At 47.1% G+C, this 17,082-nt stretch overlaps 1 protein-coding gene across 1 annotated transcript in view; it reads right to left on the bottom strand.

Annotated features, from left to right (window-relative positions):
* Nucleotides 1-14,763, bottom strand: part of LOC134936573 (mucolipin-1-like) — a 30,128-nt gene extending 15,365 nt beyond the window's left edge. The window contains exons 1-5 of the mRNA XM_063931663.1: nt 14,661-14,763; nt 14,148-14,244; nt 13,845-13,944; nt 12,216-12,322; nt 11,865-12,014 (exon numbers count right to left, since the gene is read on the bottom strand). Coding sequence (XP_063787733.1) covers nt 11,865-12,014; nt 12,216-12,322; nt 13,845-13,944; nt 14,148-14,244; nt 14,661-14,719 — 513 coding nt within the window. The 5' untranslated portion in view covers nt 14,720-14,763. The remainder of the gene's footprint in view (nt 1-11,864; nt 12,015-12,215; nt 12,323-13,844; nt 13,945-14,147; nt 14,245-14,660) is intronic.
* Nucleotides 14,764-17,082: the final 2,319 nt, after the last annotated feature.

Below are 17,082 nucleotides of genomic sequence, written 5' to 3'. Positions count from 1 at the left end.
TGGTGAGGGCCAGCATAGGGGAGCCCTGACTGAGACGCTGGATGCCATCTTCTAAGCATAGCTGCGACTGGTCTCCGGGACTGCAGGGCAAGGTCTCCCCTGTAAATCCGCACTGTGATTTTACAGACACTTAAGTATTCTACATGTCAATATTAAGACAGTGTTAATTAAGAACAAGTATACACACACATATATACATACATACATACATACATACATACATATTATATATTATAAGAAGATGCAGGTATTGGAACTCGACTGGAAGTGATGGATGAAGCGCACACGTCACTTCCGGTCGACGAATCCAGAAATGAGAGTAATTGAAAGATTGTATCAATTAGTAAGGGTATAAATATCCATTTCATTGTGATCCATATCATCAAAGCTTGAAAAAGGAGATTTATGCTCCGAAACGAGTCGTTTGGGCGATATGGATACCCTTTTGTGAATGCACTGCTGGATTCCCTACTCAGCCTTCTAAAGATAAAAGCCTTTTGCGGTGGTGCCATCTGAACCACACTGGGAACTGATTGCTTTTTGCTGAAAAAGCCATCTGCCCACCGCAAACTAATATAGAGGGTGAGAAACCTTTTGGGACTAGTGCAATATATCTCTATTTATTTGTGATTTTGTTTGTGTTTTTATGCCAATATTGTGTCAATAAAAATTGTGATTTTATCTATTATATTTTTCTCTATGCTAATCTTTCATCTTTGTTACAAGGGCGCCTATGCACACATTCAAAATCTTTTTTCGGATACATATATATACACACACACACACACACACACACACACACACACACACACACACACACACACACATTAGTCCAGTGCAGTTTTATTGTCTTACGAAAATAATTATCTGCATTGTCACTGTGTGTGCCTGTATCTGCTGTATGGATTTCACTTTCAGTGTATCCCAGCTTTAGCCATCACTGTATTCTGTACGCTATAGTGCTTCACAGGATTTACCGTTAACTGTATTCTACTGTGTACGCAGTCACATAATACCGGACTTATTCGCTGGTGTTGTGTACTGTGTCCGCGGTCACATACTAGGGGATTTATTCACAAGATATTGTACTCTGTCTGGCTGTAGCATACTAATATGCTCTGTTGTTGCATAACTGAAAATGTCTAACACAAAGGGCGGGAAATCAGAGGACGCCCCTGCATCATGCAGTGCATGCACCAAAGTTTTGTCTGAGGGGGAAGTTTTGTATGATGGTGTGTGTACTATGTGCCATACATGTCCCAGTCAGTCCGCAGCTCCTGTAACCAATCAGGAGCCACCTTGGGCGGCGTTCTCAACTATGTTAAATATGCTTGTGACACACCTTACGGCCCCTATGGGACCTCATGTACCATTACAGTCACATCTTGACCCTATGGTAAATCCACTTTGGGTAGATAATTTGTCTACCCAGTTGCAGTAATTGAATCAATCCTTGGTTAGACATAAGACTGCCCCAAGCCACTCTCGTGTCACGGGGTCTTCTAAGCAGACCACTGCCTCCTCACAATCCACTAATCTCTCAGAAGATTCTTCTGAAGAGGACGGGGAGCACACTGTCCCGTGAGACACTGACACAGCTGCATCTGACGAGGAATCTACAACGCAGGTTGATGTCCCTGACTGAGTGATTGCTATTAAGCAGATCCTGCAAATAGGATGATGGATGATGATGATGATGGTGATGGAGGATTGCACTACAGTTTCTAAAAACCTGATAAGTTTAAACGTCAGAAGGTAACTAAAATAAGAATTTACTTACCGATAATTCTATTTCTCGGAGTCCGTAGTGGATGCTGGGGTTCCTGAAAGGACCATGGGGAATAGCGGCTCCGCAGGAGACAGGGCACAAAAAGTAAAGCTTTACGATCAGGTGGTGTGTACTGGCTCCTCCCCCTATGACCCTCCTCCAAGCCTCAGTTAGGTACTGTGCCCGGACGAGCGTACACAATAAGGAAGGATTTTGAATCCCGGGTAAGACTCATACCAGCCACACCAATCACACTGTACAACCTGTGATCTGAACCCAGTTAACAGTATGATAACAGCGGAGCCTCTGAAAAGATGCTCACAACAATAATAACCCGATTTTGTAACTAAAGTACAGAGTATTGTAAGACAAGTCCACTTGGGTATGGGCGCCGGAGGGCTCCCTAGGAAATACGAGATTACGACTAAATAGAATTATCGTTAGCTAAGTACATTTGCATATATTCTCGTCCTAGTGGATGGAGGCCATGGGGATAATACCAAAGCTCCAAATCGGGAAGTGAGGAGAGTGCGAATGACTCTGCAGTAGCAGGAAGAGTAGGTAGTCTTAGGATTACAAACAGTGTATGCAAATGACTAAGGATTACACCTTAGCCCATGTACTAAAGCTACCGGCTCGGAAGTTGTAAACGAGTTGTGCCCCTGCCTTAATAACCTGCGGCAAAGTTGTAGGATGGCATTACATTTTGGCTGAGCAGGCCTGCCACAGAATGTGCAAAGCTGAATTGTATTACATCATCAACTAGGCTGTGAGGCCTGCACAGAAGCAGTGCACCAGTTGTTGGTGCATACAGGATAACAGCAAGTCAGTTTTCTGAGACGGTCGCAGCCGTCCTGGAAGAACATATTTTCAGGGCCCTGACAACATCTAGCAACTTGGAGTCCTCCAAGTCCCTAGTAGGTGCAAGGCACCACAATAAGCTGGTTCAGGTGAAACACTGACACCACCTTAGGGAGAGAACTGGGGACGAGTCCGCAGCTCTGCCCTGTCCGAATGGACAAACAGATATGGGCTTTTTTGAGAAAAAAACACCAATTTGACACTCGCCTGGTCCAGGCCAGGGCCAAGAGCATGGTCACTTTTCATGTGAGATGCTTCAAATCCACAGATTTGACTGGTTTTAAACCAATGTGTTTTGAGGAATCCCAGAACTACGTTGAGATCCCACAGTGCCACTGGAGGCACAAAAGGGGGTTGTATATGCAATACTCCCTTGACAAACTTCTGGACTTCAGGAACTGAAGCCAATTCTTTCTGGAAGAAAATCGACAGGGCCGAAATTTGAACCTTAATGGACCCCAATTTGAGGCCCATAGACACTCCTGTTTGCAGGAAATGCAGGAAACGACCGAGTTGAAATTTCTTTGTGGGGCCTTCCTGGCCTCACACCACGCAACATATTTTCGCCACATGTGGTGATAATGTTGTGCGGTCACCTCCTTTCTGGCTTTGACCAGGGTAGGAATGACCTCTTCCGGAATGCCTTTTTCCCTTAGGATCCGGCGTTCCATCGCCATGCCGACAAACGCAGCTGCGGTAAGTCTTGGAACAGACATGGTACTTGCTGAAGCAAGTCCCTTCTTAGCGGCAGAGGCCATAAGACCTCTGTAAGCATCTCTTGAAGTTCCGGGTACCAAGTCCTTCTTGGCCAATCCGGAGCCATGAGTATAGTTCTTACTCCTCTACGTCTTATAATTCTCAGCACCTTAGGTATGAGAAGCAGAGGAGGGAACACATACACCGACTGGTACACCCACGGTGTTACCAGAACGTCCACAGCTATTGCCTGAGGGTCTCTTGACCTGGCGCAATACCTGTCCCGTTTTTTGTTCAGACGGGACGCCATCATGTCCACCTTTGGTATTTCCCAACGGTTTACAATCATGTGGAAAAAACTTCCCGATGAAGTTTCCACTCTCCCGGGTGGAGGTCGTGCCTGCTGAGGAAGTCTGCTTCCCAGTTTCCATTCCCGGGATGAAACACTGCTGACAGTGCTATCACATGATTTTCCGCCCAGCGAAAAGTCCTTGCAGTTTTTGCCATTGCCCTCCTGCTTCTTGTGTCGCCCTGTCTGTTTACGTGGGCGACTGCCGTGATGTTTTTCCCACTGGATCAATACCGGCTTACCTTGAAGCAGAGGTCTTGCTAAGCTTAGAGCATTATAAATTTACCCTTAGCTCCCGTATATTTATGTGGAGAAAAGTCTCCAGACTTGATCACACTCCCTGGAAATTTTTTCCTTGTGTGACTGCTCCCCAGCCTCTCGGGCTGGGCTCCGTGGTCACCAGCATCCAATCCTGAATGCCGAATCTGCGGCCCTCTAGAAGATGAGCACTCTATAACCACCACAGGAGAGACACCCTTGTCCTTGGATATAGGGTTATCCGCTGATGCATCTGAAGATGCGATCCGGACCATTTGTCCAGCAGATCCCACTGAAAAGTTCTTGCGTGAAATCTGCCGAATGGAATTGCTTCGTAGGAAGCCACCATTTTTACCAGGACCCTTGTGCAATGATGCACTGTTTTTAGGAGGTTCCTGACTAGCTCGGATAACTCCCTGGCTTTCTCTTCCGGGAGAAACACCTTTTTCTGGACTGTGTCCAGAATCATCCCTAGGCACAGCAAACGTGTCGTCGGGATCAGCTGCGATTTTGGAATATTTAGAATCCACCCGTGCTGTTGTAGCAGTATCCGAGATAGTGCTACTCCGACCTCCAACTGTTCCCTGGACTATGCCCTTATCAGGAGATCGTCCAAGTAAGGGATAATTAAGACGCCTTTTCTTCGAAGAAGAATCATCATTTCGGCCATTACCTTGGTAAAGACCCGGGGTGCCGTGGACAATCCAAACGGCAGCGTCTGAAACGGATAGTGACAGTTCTGCACCACGAACCTGAGGTACCCTTAGTGAGAAGGGCAAATTTGGGACATAGGAGGTAAGCATCCCTGATGTCCCGGGACACTATATAGTCCCCTTCTTCCTGGTTCGTTATCACTGCTCTGAGTGACTCCATCTTGATTTGAACCTTTGTAAGTGTTCAAAAAATTTTTTTTTTTTTTTTTAGAATAAGTCTCACCTAGCCTTCTGGCTTCAGTACCACAATATAGTGTGGAATAATACCCCTTTTCTTGTAGTAGGAGGGGTAATTTAATTATCACCTGCTGGGAATACAGCTTGTGAATTTTTTCCCATACTGCCTCCTTGTCGGAGGGAGACCTTGGTAAAGCAGACTTCAGGAGCCTGCGAAGGGGAAACGTCTCGACATTCCAATCTGTACCCCTGGGATACTACTTGTAGGATCCAGGGGTCCTGTACAGTCTCAACGCCATGCTGAGAACTTGTCAGAAGCGGTGGAACGCTTCTGTTCCTGGGAATGGGCTGCCTGCTGCAGTCTTCTTCCCTTTCCTCTATCCCTGGGCAGATATGATCTTATAGGGACGAAAGGACTGAGGCTGAAAAGACGGTGTCTTTTTCTGCAGAGATGTGACTTAGGGTAAAAACGGTGGATTTTCCAGCAGTTGCCGTGGCCACCAGGTCCGATGGACCGACCCCAAATAACTCCTCTTCCTTTATACGGCAATACACCTTTGTGCCGTTTGGAATCTGCATCACCTGACCACTGTCGTGTCCATAACATCTTCTGGCAGATATGGACATCGCATTTACTCTTGATGCCAGAGTGCAAATATCCCTCTGTGCATCTCGCATATATAGAAATGCATCCTTTAAATGCTCTATAGTCAATAAAATACTGTCCCTGTCAAGGGTATCAATATTTTTAGTCAGGGAATCCGACCAAGCCACCCCAGCTCTGCACATCCAGGCTGAGGCGATCGCTGGTCGCAGTATAACACCAGTATGTGTATATACTTTTTATGATATTTTCCAGCCTCCTGTCAGCTGGTCCTTGAGGACGGCCCTATCTATAGACGGTACCGCCACTTGTTTTGATAAGCGTGTGAGCGCCTTATCCACCCTAAGGGGTGTTTCCCAACGCGCCCTAACTTCTGGCGGGAAAGGGTATACCGCCCATAATTTTCTATCGGGGGGAACCCACGCATCATCACACACTTTATTTAATTTATCTGATTCAGGAAAAACTACGGTAGTTTTTTCACATCCCACATAATACCCTCTTTTGTGGTACTTGTAGTATCAGAAATATGTAACACCTCCTTCATTGCCTTTAACGTGTGGCCCTAATAAGGAATACGTTTGTTTATTCACCGTCGACACTGGATTCAGTGTCCCTGTCTGTGTCTGTGTCGACCGACTAAAGTAAACGGGCGTTTTAAAACCCCTGACGGTGTTTTTGAGACGTCTGGACCGGTACTAATTGTTTGTCGGCCGTCTCATGTCGTCAACCGACCTTGCAGCGTGTTGACATTATCACGTAATTCCCTAAATAAGCCATCCATTCCGGTGTCGACTCCCTAGAGAGTGACATCACCATTACAGGCAATTGCTCCGCCTCCTCACCAACATCGTCCTCATACATGTCGACACACACGTACCGACACACAGCACACACACAGGGAATGCTCTGATAGAGGACAGGACCCACTAACCCTTTGGAGAGACAGAGGGAGAGTTTGCCAGCACACACCAAAAACGCTATAATTATATAGGGACAACCTTATATAAGTGTTTTCCCTTATAGCATCTTTTTTATATATTTCTAACGCCAAATTAGTGCCCCCCCTCTCTGTTTTAACCCTGTTTCTGTAGTGCAGTGCAGGGGAGAGCCTGGGAGCCTTCCCTCCAGCCTTTCTGTGAGGGAAAATGGCGCTGTGTGCTGAGGAGATAGGCCCCGCCCCTTTTTCGGCGGCCTCGTCTCCCGCTCTTAACGGATTCTGGCAGGGGTTAAATATCTCCATATAGCCTCCGGAGGCTATATGTGAGGTATTTTTAGCCAAAATAGGTTTTCATTTGCCTCCCAGGGCGCCCCCCTCCCAGCGCCCTGCACCCTCAGTGACTGCCGTGTGAAGTGTGCTGAGAGGAAAATGGCGCACAGCTGCAGTGCTGTGCGCTACCTTTAGAAGACTGAGGAGTCTTCTGCCGCCGATTCTGGACCTCTTCTTACTTCAGCATCTGCAAGGGGGCCGGCGGCAAGGCTCCGGTGACCATCCAGGCTGTACCTGTGATCGTCCCTCTGGAGCTGATGTCCAGTAGCCAAGAAGCCAATCCATCCTGCACGCAGGTGAGTTCACTTCTTCTCCCCTAAGTCCCTCGTTGCAGTGATCCTGTTGCCAGCAGGACTCACTGTAAAATAAAAAACCTAAGCTAAACTTTTCTAAGCAGCTCTTTAGGAGAGCCACCTAGATTGCACCCTTCTCGGCCGGGCACAAAAATCTAACTGAGGCTTGGAGGAGGGTCATAGGGGGAGGAGCCAGTACACACCACCTGATCGTAAAGCTTTACTTTTTGTGCCCTGTCTCCTGCGGAGCCGCTATTCCCCATGGTCCTTTCAGGAACCCCAGCATCCACTAGGACGATAGAGAAAACATTATTGCCGATTTCTGACCATTTAGTGGACATACAAAAAGAACCCTGGATTACTCCAGGGAAAAAATTATCCCCGTCTAAAAGGATGGTAGTTCGCTATCCTCTCTCTACAGAGTTGTGTAACAAGTGGGAAAAATCACCGCCGGTGGATTCCCATGTCACCCGTTTGGTGGCGTCATCTACTCTGCCTGTCACCTCACTGAAAGAACAGACAGATAAGCGTGTGGAGGGATGCCTGAAGTCTATTTACTCCCTTATAAGGTGCTGTACATAGACCAACTACAGCAGCCTCCTGGGCTGCAAAAGGAATTGAAGCATGGGTTCAGGCATTAGAGGAAGAGTTGTCCTAGGATATACAGATGGGTCCACAGTTATCTTTGCTAGTTTGCTGCACCAAGACAAAACATGGTTTATTAACATAAACCCTTCATCTATAGTTCTCAGCTGCAATACAATACAGAGAACAATACAGCAGGGGATTAAGTCCGACTGACCAGTCTCAGTTAATCCTATTAAAGGTCGAGATAAACATGGACCCATCTGTATCTGACAATGCCAGACAATATCTGTCTCATATTACCATCGCCACCTATTACATTCAGGAGGCGTCCTCTGAGGTGGGTGTGTTGGCTGCCAAGGCGTTGACTACGTCCATCCTGGCTCGCCGTATTCTGTGGTTGAGGTCATGGAAGGTGGACCTGGACTCCAAAGACCTTGGAGGTTCTCCCTTTTAAAGGGAGACATCTTATTTAGGGACGACCTTAATAAGATTGTGGCTGACTTGGCAGGTGCTAAGACCGCCTTTCTCCCTGATATTACTCCTTCTGCACAGAAAGTACCACTTTTCGCTCCTTTCGACCTCAAGGGAAAGCAAAAAAGATCAGACATACCCGAGACAATCTCGTGCTTCCAAAACCACAAGACAAAATAGTCCTGGGCGGCCCGTCAGCCTGCTTCTAAACACGACAAGCCTGCTGCATGAGGGGGCGGGCCGCCCCCTGAGGGACCCCAGGGTGGGAGGTAGACTTCAGCGATTCACCCAGGTCTGGTTAAAGACCACTTCAGACGCGTGGGTGCAAGAAGTTGCCATGGGTACGCAGTCTCTTTCAAGAGATGTTCCCCTCGCCAGTTTTGCGCCACGGTTATCCCTTTGGGTCTGTTAAAAGCGCAAGCTCTTCAATTGGTTGTGCGTTCCCTCCTGGAAACAGGTGTGGTGGTGCAGATACCTCTGTCCCAGAGAGGCAGAGGATACTACTAGACCCTGTTTTTAGTACAGAAACCCAATGGGCGTTTCCGGCCCATACTCCACCTCAAATCACTGAACAAGTTTGTGAAAGTGTCCAAGTTCCGTATGGAAACACTGTGCTCAATTGTACTGGCCATGGAACCCGGAGATTATATGGTATTCCTGGATATACAGGATGCTTACCTGCATATACCTATTGCCATATCGCATCAGCAATATCTGCGGTCTGCTATTGGCAACCTACACTATCAGTTCCAGGCTCTGCTATTTGGCCTGGCCACGGCTCCTCGGATTTTCACTAAGATTATGACCATAATGACGGCTCATCTCCGTCGGCAGGGATTCAGGATTGTGCCGTATCTGGACGACTTGCTGATTCTGGCAAACTCCTACGATGTCCTCCTCAGTCACCTGCAACTTCCTCGAAGCCCACGGGTAGCTCATCAACTGGAAGAAGTCCTCGCTGGTCCCAGCTCGAAGCATGGTGCACCTGGGGGTACTGCTGGACACACACAGCCAACGGCTGTTTCTGTCTCCAGAGAAGATCCTAAAACTTCAGGATAGGATCAGATACTTCCTCTTGCCCAAGGGTGTCGATACACTTGGTGATGCAAGTACTAGGCCTGATGGTGTCTGCGTTCGACATGGTAGAGTATGCTCAATTTCATTCTAGTCCTCTGCAGAGGTTAATCCTTTCCAAGTGGGACTGCCTGCCTCATCGGATCAGGTCTCAAATGATCTCCTTGACTCCGGAGGTTCGTCTGTCGCTGACCTGGTGGCTAGAAGACCAGCAGTTGAGCAAGTGCCGTCCCTTCTGGATCCCCAACTGGGTCCTACTGACTATAAATGCCAGTCTGAGGGGTTGGAGCAACACTCTTTCCAAGGATGGTGGACCATGGAGGAATCACTCCTCCCAATAAACACTCTGGAATTGCGGGTAGTGTTCAAGGCTTTGTCTCTCGCCCTGCCTCTGATACAGAACAGGCTTGTTCAGGTACGGTCAGACAACGACACCACGGTGGCATACATAAACCATCAAGGTGGCACATGAAGCCGCATGGCAATGATAGAAGTGTCAAAAATCCTTTGTTGGGCGGAACGCCATCTGCCACGAATATCAGCAGTGTTTATTCCGGGAGTCCTCAACTGAGAAGCGGATTTCCTCAGTCGTCAGGACGTGCACGCCGAGAGTGGGGTCTTCATCAGGAAGTCTTTCAACTCCTACTGGACAAGTGGGGCCTACCAGAAGCAGACCTGATGGTGTCTCAACACAATCACAAAGTTCGGGTCTTCGGATCAAGAACCAGGGATCCTCAAGTAGCATTCGTGGACACATTGGCAATTCCATGGAACTTTCGGCTGCCATACGTGTTCCCTCCAGTGTCACTCCTGCCCAGGGTACTGCGGAAGTTCAAGCAAGAAGGAGGAACACTACTTTAGTCGCTCCAGCATGGCCAAAACGGCTTTGGATCTCAGACCTGCAAGGTCTATCGATAGAGCATCCTCTTCTACTTCCTCAACACCCAGACCGCCTCGTTCAGGGCCCTTTTGTCTACCCGGGCTTTGTCGGCGTGGCACTTGAAGCTTCACTCATAAAGGCCAAAGGATTCTCCGAGGCTGTTATCCAAACTATGCTGAAGGCCCGCAAACTGGCATCTGCTCGGATTTATTACAGGTTCTGGAATTCTTACTTCACCTGGTGTGCTGCTAAGAGTTACGGTGCATACAAATTCAGTATTTCCAGACCTCTGGCTTTTCTGCAACAAGGCCTGGACTTAGGCCTTCGTCTGGCCTCCCTCAAGGTTCATATCTCTGCCTTGTCTGTGAGGTTTCAGAGAAAAATTGCGTCAATTCCTGACGTTCATACTTTCACTCAGGGTGTTTTACGAATTCAGCCTCCCTATGTTCCTCCTGTGGCTCCATGGGATCTGTTTGTTGTCCTGAATGTCCTGCAAGAGTCTCCATTTGAACCTCTTGAGTCAGTGGACCTTAAATGGCTCACGGTCAAGGTCCTGTTCCTACTGGCTATTGCCTCTAGGCTGAGGGTGTCAGACCTAGGCGCTCTGTCCTGTCGTCCACCCTTTCTGATATTGCATCGTGACCGAGCAGTTCTTAGAACTCGCCCTGGTTATTTGCCTAAGGTGGTGTCATCTTTTCACCTTAACCAAGAGATCGTGGTTCCGGCCTTTATCACTTCTGATTTGTCCTCCAAAGAGCGGTGTATGGATGTGGTAAGGACTCTCCGTATTTATGTGGAGAGGACTGCCTCCATCAGGAGGTCAGATATTCCTTTTTGTACTTTTTGGTTTTCACAAACGTGGCTGGCCTGCGAATAAGCAAACCTTGGCCAGATGGATTAGAATGGCGATTGCACAAGCATATGCGCAGTCTGGACTCCCAGCTCCTACTGCTATCAAAGCCCATTCTACTCGGTCTGTTGGAACTTCTCGGGCGGCCCGACGAGGCGCATCCGCTGAACAATTGTGCAAGGTGGCTACGTGGTCCTCAGTGAACACATTCATTAGGTTCTATGCCTTCGATACTTCCGCCTCCTAGGATGCTCGCCTTTGGACGCTGGGTTCTTATACCCGCTACGGTGCGGGAACTGCTTTAGGACATCCCCAATGTTTTCCTGTAGAAACCAATGTACCCCACTGCAGAAAATTAGATTTATGGTAGACTTACCATGGTTAAAGCTCTTTCTGCAAGGTACATTGGTTCCACAGGGCGCCCGCCCTGATGCACCTAGCTTCTGTGGGTTTGCATGGCATTAGCAGCTAGTCCCTTCTCCTGTCGTGGGAACGTGGTTCTATGTGACTAACACCTAGCTTCTCTTTTACCTGCTCCTGCATTGGACTGGTTAACAAAACTGAGGTCACAGTGCCTGGAGGCGGGGTTATAGAGGAGGCCCCAATGCATTTTGAGACAGTCTAAAGCTTTAGCCTGTTAGTGCCTGGATCAAGATCCATCTCTACACCCCGATGTTTCCCTGTGGAACCAATATACCTCACAGAAAGCTTTAACCATGGTAAGTCTACCAGAAAGCTCCTTAATTTTGAGCAATCATTTTTTATTGAAGTCTGTTATTTCTCGACTATGTACATGACTGGCAATTGCACAACAAGTGATACAATAGAAGGTTCTCATTGGCCGTCACATGTGCGCTCTGTCATCTCTTTTGGAGACCACTTATACTGTAGTTTTATGTTACTTTTTTTGTTAATGGACATACAAATAAAATGCAAATAAAATATATATAGTATCAATGTGTAAATATAATGATACATTATTAATATACAGGGTTTGTTCCATGTGCAATACCTTGGACTCTATCCCAATCTTCAGGACTGTCCCAGACAGTGTGAGAATATCACTAATGATCAGCAGCAGGTACCAGCCATTCACAAACTCCAGCCGCTCAGACAGAGACACAGTGAGGCCGCGACGGCTGTGAACAAACTGTGCGAATTCCTGGAAAGAGAAAGCAGAGGCCCAGTTACCATACAAGTTAGTATACTGAAAGCAGGCAATGCTATACTACAAACTCAGGGGTCCGGCAAGATCCCAGACCTGTACACTGCGCACCCTGCACAGTGACAGGACAAGCAGGTCTCATAGATCTCATGCTACACTCACAGTACAGGATAGGTCGCCACATAATCTAGAACTTACATTCTGCAATTTCAGGCCCCGAACAATGGAACGTCCACAGAGGATGAAGGAGAGGATGCAGGAGATTATCACAAACACGTCAAACACCAGCCGGGAGTAGTTATCACCTATTGGGAGACAATGTATGAATGGTAGAGGCTGCTGTCGTTTATTTACAAACACCACATGGGGCAGAAACGTATATATACATAGCTGGGTGCCCACTTAAGGGGGGTATACACGGGAGAGATGTGTGCTGAGCGATGAGGGGGGGGGGCCGCTCATTTCACTCAGCGGGTGAAATGAGCGACGTGCTAGATTGGCCTGCATGCAGGCTCAATCTAGCAGCGCGATAGCGATGTGCAGGGCCGCGCATCGCTATCGCCGAGGGGGCTACACACGAGTGATCTGTGCTTAAAATCTAAGCAATCTAGTCAGATTGCTTAGATTTTAAGCATGGATCTCTCCGTGAGTACCCCCCTTTACATGGGAATACTCCTACGTGTTCCATAGGCACATATTTATCCTTGCATCTCTGTCCATTGATTTAGACTGTAATACAAATACTATATATTGTTCGCACTGAGCGGGAACACACAGCTGCCTAATAGCACTCCATACTACAGCTCTGGTAGGAAAGTCCGGAGCATGCCGTTCCATGTATTTCTTATAGTTCATAATAGTTATTTATACTAAGAGCTTCCCTTACTCCTCATAGTGTGTGTAACATTGTTGTCATCACTATAATCAGATACACAGACCAAACATAACAATGACGCAATGGACTCTAGTAGGAAAAAAACAAAACAAAAAAAAAACCTATTACTCAGTCCATAGCACAAGGCACCATAGAAACATGGAATCTGATGGCAAATGAGACCCACCTGGCCCATCTAGTTTGCCCTAAATACAAGTACACACTTGCACCGGGATCATTTTTGTCTAGTCAATTAACATAACAGTATTTTCTTTGAATTGTGGGATGAATCTGGAGTACCCAGAGGAAACCCACGCAGGCACAAGGAGAACATACAAACTCCACAGTTCGGGCCGTGGTGGGAATCAAACCTATGACCTCTGCTGTGAGGCAGTAAGGCTAACCATTACCTCATCCGTACTGCTCATGTTTTACTAATGGTTCCAGAGTGTGTAAATCACTAACTTTGAACAGACAGTAAAAATATCAAAATGTCATCTTCGATGGGTGTAACTGGTTTTTGCGCTATAGGATTTTACATTGTGAAAGATCACATCTACATCCTGGACAAGATTAAAGTATGAGTGCCTAAAGGAGGGTTCTGATGGGAGAGATGTGTGCTGAGTGATCTTAACATAGACCGCTCAGCACACATCTCTCCCCCCGCTCAGCACAGCGCGATGTGCTGAGCGGACGGACGGGGGGGCCGCTTATTTCACACAACGGTGAAGTGAGTGACCCACTAGACTGAGCCTGCATGCAGGCTCAATCTAGCACCGGCGATAGCGATGCGCGGCTATCGCTGGGGGCCATACACACGACAGATCCCTGCTTAAAAGCTAAGCAATCTAGTCAGATTGCTTGGATTTAAAACACGGATCTCTCCGTGTGTAATCCCCTTAAGAGTTGTAAGAGACGGGAGCTTGTAAAGTAAGAGTAATTAAGACGCTCACCTCGGCCATACACGCTGGGGTCCTTGCATTGTTTAATGGTGGCATCATTCTCTAGTTGTATTTTCACCCTGCCACTGTGCGCCTGGTTGTCAAATATTATCTACAGGGAGACATTCAGAAAAAAAAGTTATACCAAGACTACTGTAGTTACTATCAGGCCCTGGATGCTGTATAAAAGATTCCCCACCACGTCACTTCATCTAGAACATGCTTACATCATGCAGCTTGTGCTCCTATATCTCCATTTGGTGACCTCCATCCCATTCCAAATCCCTGCCCCAATCCAGCCCCTGGATTACTCACAGTGATGGTAAAGGTGTAACAGTCAGGAATCTCATTGTTGATGATAGTCTGGATATTTATGGCCTTCAACTGAAATTGTACCGTGATGTTGATCAGCCTGGAATAAATAAAGACAGACCAGTGTGTGCAGCTTTGTAACCTGCTGGATGGTCTGCAGATTGGTTACAGAGAGGGGGTAGAGCTGCCCATGCACCAAACATCTAGGTCAGTAAGCAATGTGCCTGCTAGTGCCCACACTGCACAATGATCCGATTGTTCAGGCGGTGCGCTGGCTACACTGTGTCTTCCTGCATTTCCCAGGGGAACAAGGACTAGACACACTGCTATGGGGATCACTGCTCTACCTGAATGGTCTGTAATATTCTGATCAGGGATGACAAGCCCACAAGCAGTAATACATCTGGCCAGTTTAACTGTAGCCGCGGGTTATATGGGCAGCTTATGTAAAGCAGAAATCTCACACAGGAGAATTAGACGGAGGCTGTCAGGAGTCAGACAGTAATGATCACTCACTTGTGAAACTTAATGGTAAAGTTCTTGTAGCTCTGACTGGCTGGGTCGCTGGGGTCCATGAAGATACAAGCTGTAGAAAGAAAGAGCTAGATATTGTCCTGTATCTGTCCCTGAAACATCAATGATACAAATAACGATACATGAAAGGGTACTTGATCTTTAGGCCGACCACTATTGGTCAGCATGCATTAGGCCGACATGTTCTATAACTTGACATGGTCACTAGGTCGACATGGCAAAGATCGACATGAAATTGTCGACATGAGTTGGTTTGTTTTTTAAATCATCGTTTGAACTTTTTCATACTTTACGATCCATGTGGACTACCATTGGGAATAGTAACCATGGCAAGTGAAGAGAGCTATGCGACGGGACACAGCGCACTAATTGGGGTTCCCGGTCACTTTATGAAGAAAGAGACACCAACATTTTTTTTTAAACTCATGTCGACATTATGCCATGTCGACCTTTTCCATGTCGACCTAATTCAGGTGTCAACCTAGTCACTGTCGACCAATAGTGGTCCTAACGACTGTTGACCTAGTTACTGTAGAACCAACGAACCACACCCCATAAAAGAGATGGCAAGAAGACCCAAACCTTAAAAATAACAATGTTCTAGGACAGTTTCCCAAACTCTGCCATTGCAGTCCAGGTATCGAGGATATCTATGCTTGAGCACAGATGACTTAATTAGTACCTAAGTCTATTTGAGGTAACAATCTGGACTTGCGCATGGATATCCTTAAAACCTGGACTGTAATGGCAGAGTTTGGAAAATTCTGTTCTAGGATATTTTTTGTTTTGTGGGGTTAATAGTTTCAAACAGATTCCCCCCTTCCTAGCATTGCAGAAGTAACCAGAGTACTGCAGCACTTTATGATATTTATCCATTGGGAAAAAAGGTGTCACAATTAACCATTAATTTATGCAGAAGGAAAATGAAAGCACAACATCCCTCCTCCCCCGATGTAATCCGCAGACGCTGGGTATTTAGCGCATGTTCAGTTGTAGGTCTACGCAAACCTTTCATTACAAAGAGGCTCAGAAAAGCAGGTTTGTCACAGTCACATCTGCAGAGATCTACACAAGGCAGTCCATAACCTAATTCCAGCATATGGAATGCACAAGGAAGGGAGAATGTTCCGAGAAATAGGGTACGGGGTAGAATTACCAACTGTCGGGTTTCAAAGGAACAGATTCCCAGCTTTGGGTTTAGAATGGAAAATAAGATTTTACTTACCGATAAATCTATTTCTCGTAGTCCGTAGTGGATGCTGGGGACTCCGTCAGGACCATGGGGAATAGCGGCTCCGCAGGAGACAGGGCACAAAAATAAAGCTTTAGGATCAGGTGGTGTGCACTGGCTCCTCCCCCTATGACCCTCCTCCAAGCCTCAGTTAGGATACTGTGCCCGGACGAGCGTACACAATAAGGAAGGATATTGAATCCCGGGTAAGACTCATACCAGCCACACCAATCACACCGTACAACTTGTGATCTGAACCCAGTTAACAGTATGACAAACGTAGGAGCCTCTGAACAGACGGCTCACAACAATAACAACCCGATTTTTTTGTAACAATAACTATGTACAAGTATTGCAGACAATCCGCACTTGGGATGGGCGCCCAGCATCCACTACGGACTACGAGAAATAGATTTAATCGGTAAGTAAAATCTTATTTTCTCTGACGTCCTAAGTGGATGCTGGGGACTCCGTCAGGACCATGGGGATTATACCAAAGCTCCCAAACGGGCGGGAGAGTGCGGATGACTCTGCAGCACCGAATGAGAGAACTCCAGGTCCTCTTTAGCCAGGGTATCAAATTTGTAGAATTTTACAAACGTGTTCTCCCCCGACCACGTAGCTGCTCGGCAGAGTTGTAATGCCGAGACCCCCCGGGCAGCCGCCCAGGATGAGCCCACTTTCCTTGTGGAATGGGCCTTGACAGATTTTGGTTGTGGCAAGCCTGCCACAGAATGTGCAAGTTGAATTGTGCTACAAATCCAACGAGCAATCGTCTGCTTAGAAGCAGGAGCACCCAGCTTGTTGGGTGCATACAATATAAACAGCGAGTCAGACTTTCTGACTCCAGCCGTTCTTGAAATATATATTTTCAATGCCCGGACCACGTCCAACAACTTGGAATCCTCCAAATCGTTAGTAGCCGCAGGCACCACAATAGGCTGGTTCAGGTGAAACGCTGACACCACCTTAGGCAGAAAATGAGGACGCGTCCGCAGTTCTGCCCTGTCCGAATGGAAAATCAGATATGGGCTCTTATATGATAAAGCCGCTAATTCTGATACTCTCCTGGCTGAAGCCAGGGCCAGTAGCATGGTTACTTTCCATGTAAGATATTTCAACTGCACCGATTTGAGTGGCTCAAACCAATGGGATTTGAGAAAATCCAAAACT

Source organism: Pseudophryne corroboree, chromosome 6 (genome assembly GCF_028390025.1).
Source record: "Pseudophryne corroboree isolate aPseCor3 chromosome 6, aPseCor3.hap2, whole genome shotgun sequence".
In the NCBI taxonomy this organism is placed as follows: Eukaryota; Metazoa; Chordata; class Amphibia; order Anura; family Myobatrachidae; genus Pseudophryne; species Pseudophryne corroboree.
The sequence above is the reverse complement of the archived record's forward strand: the minus strand, read 5'-3'. Positions and strand labels throughout refer to the sequence as shown.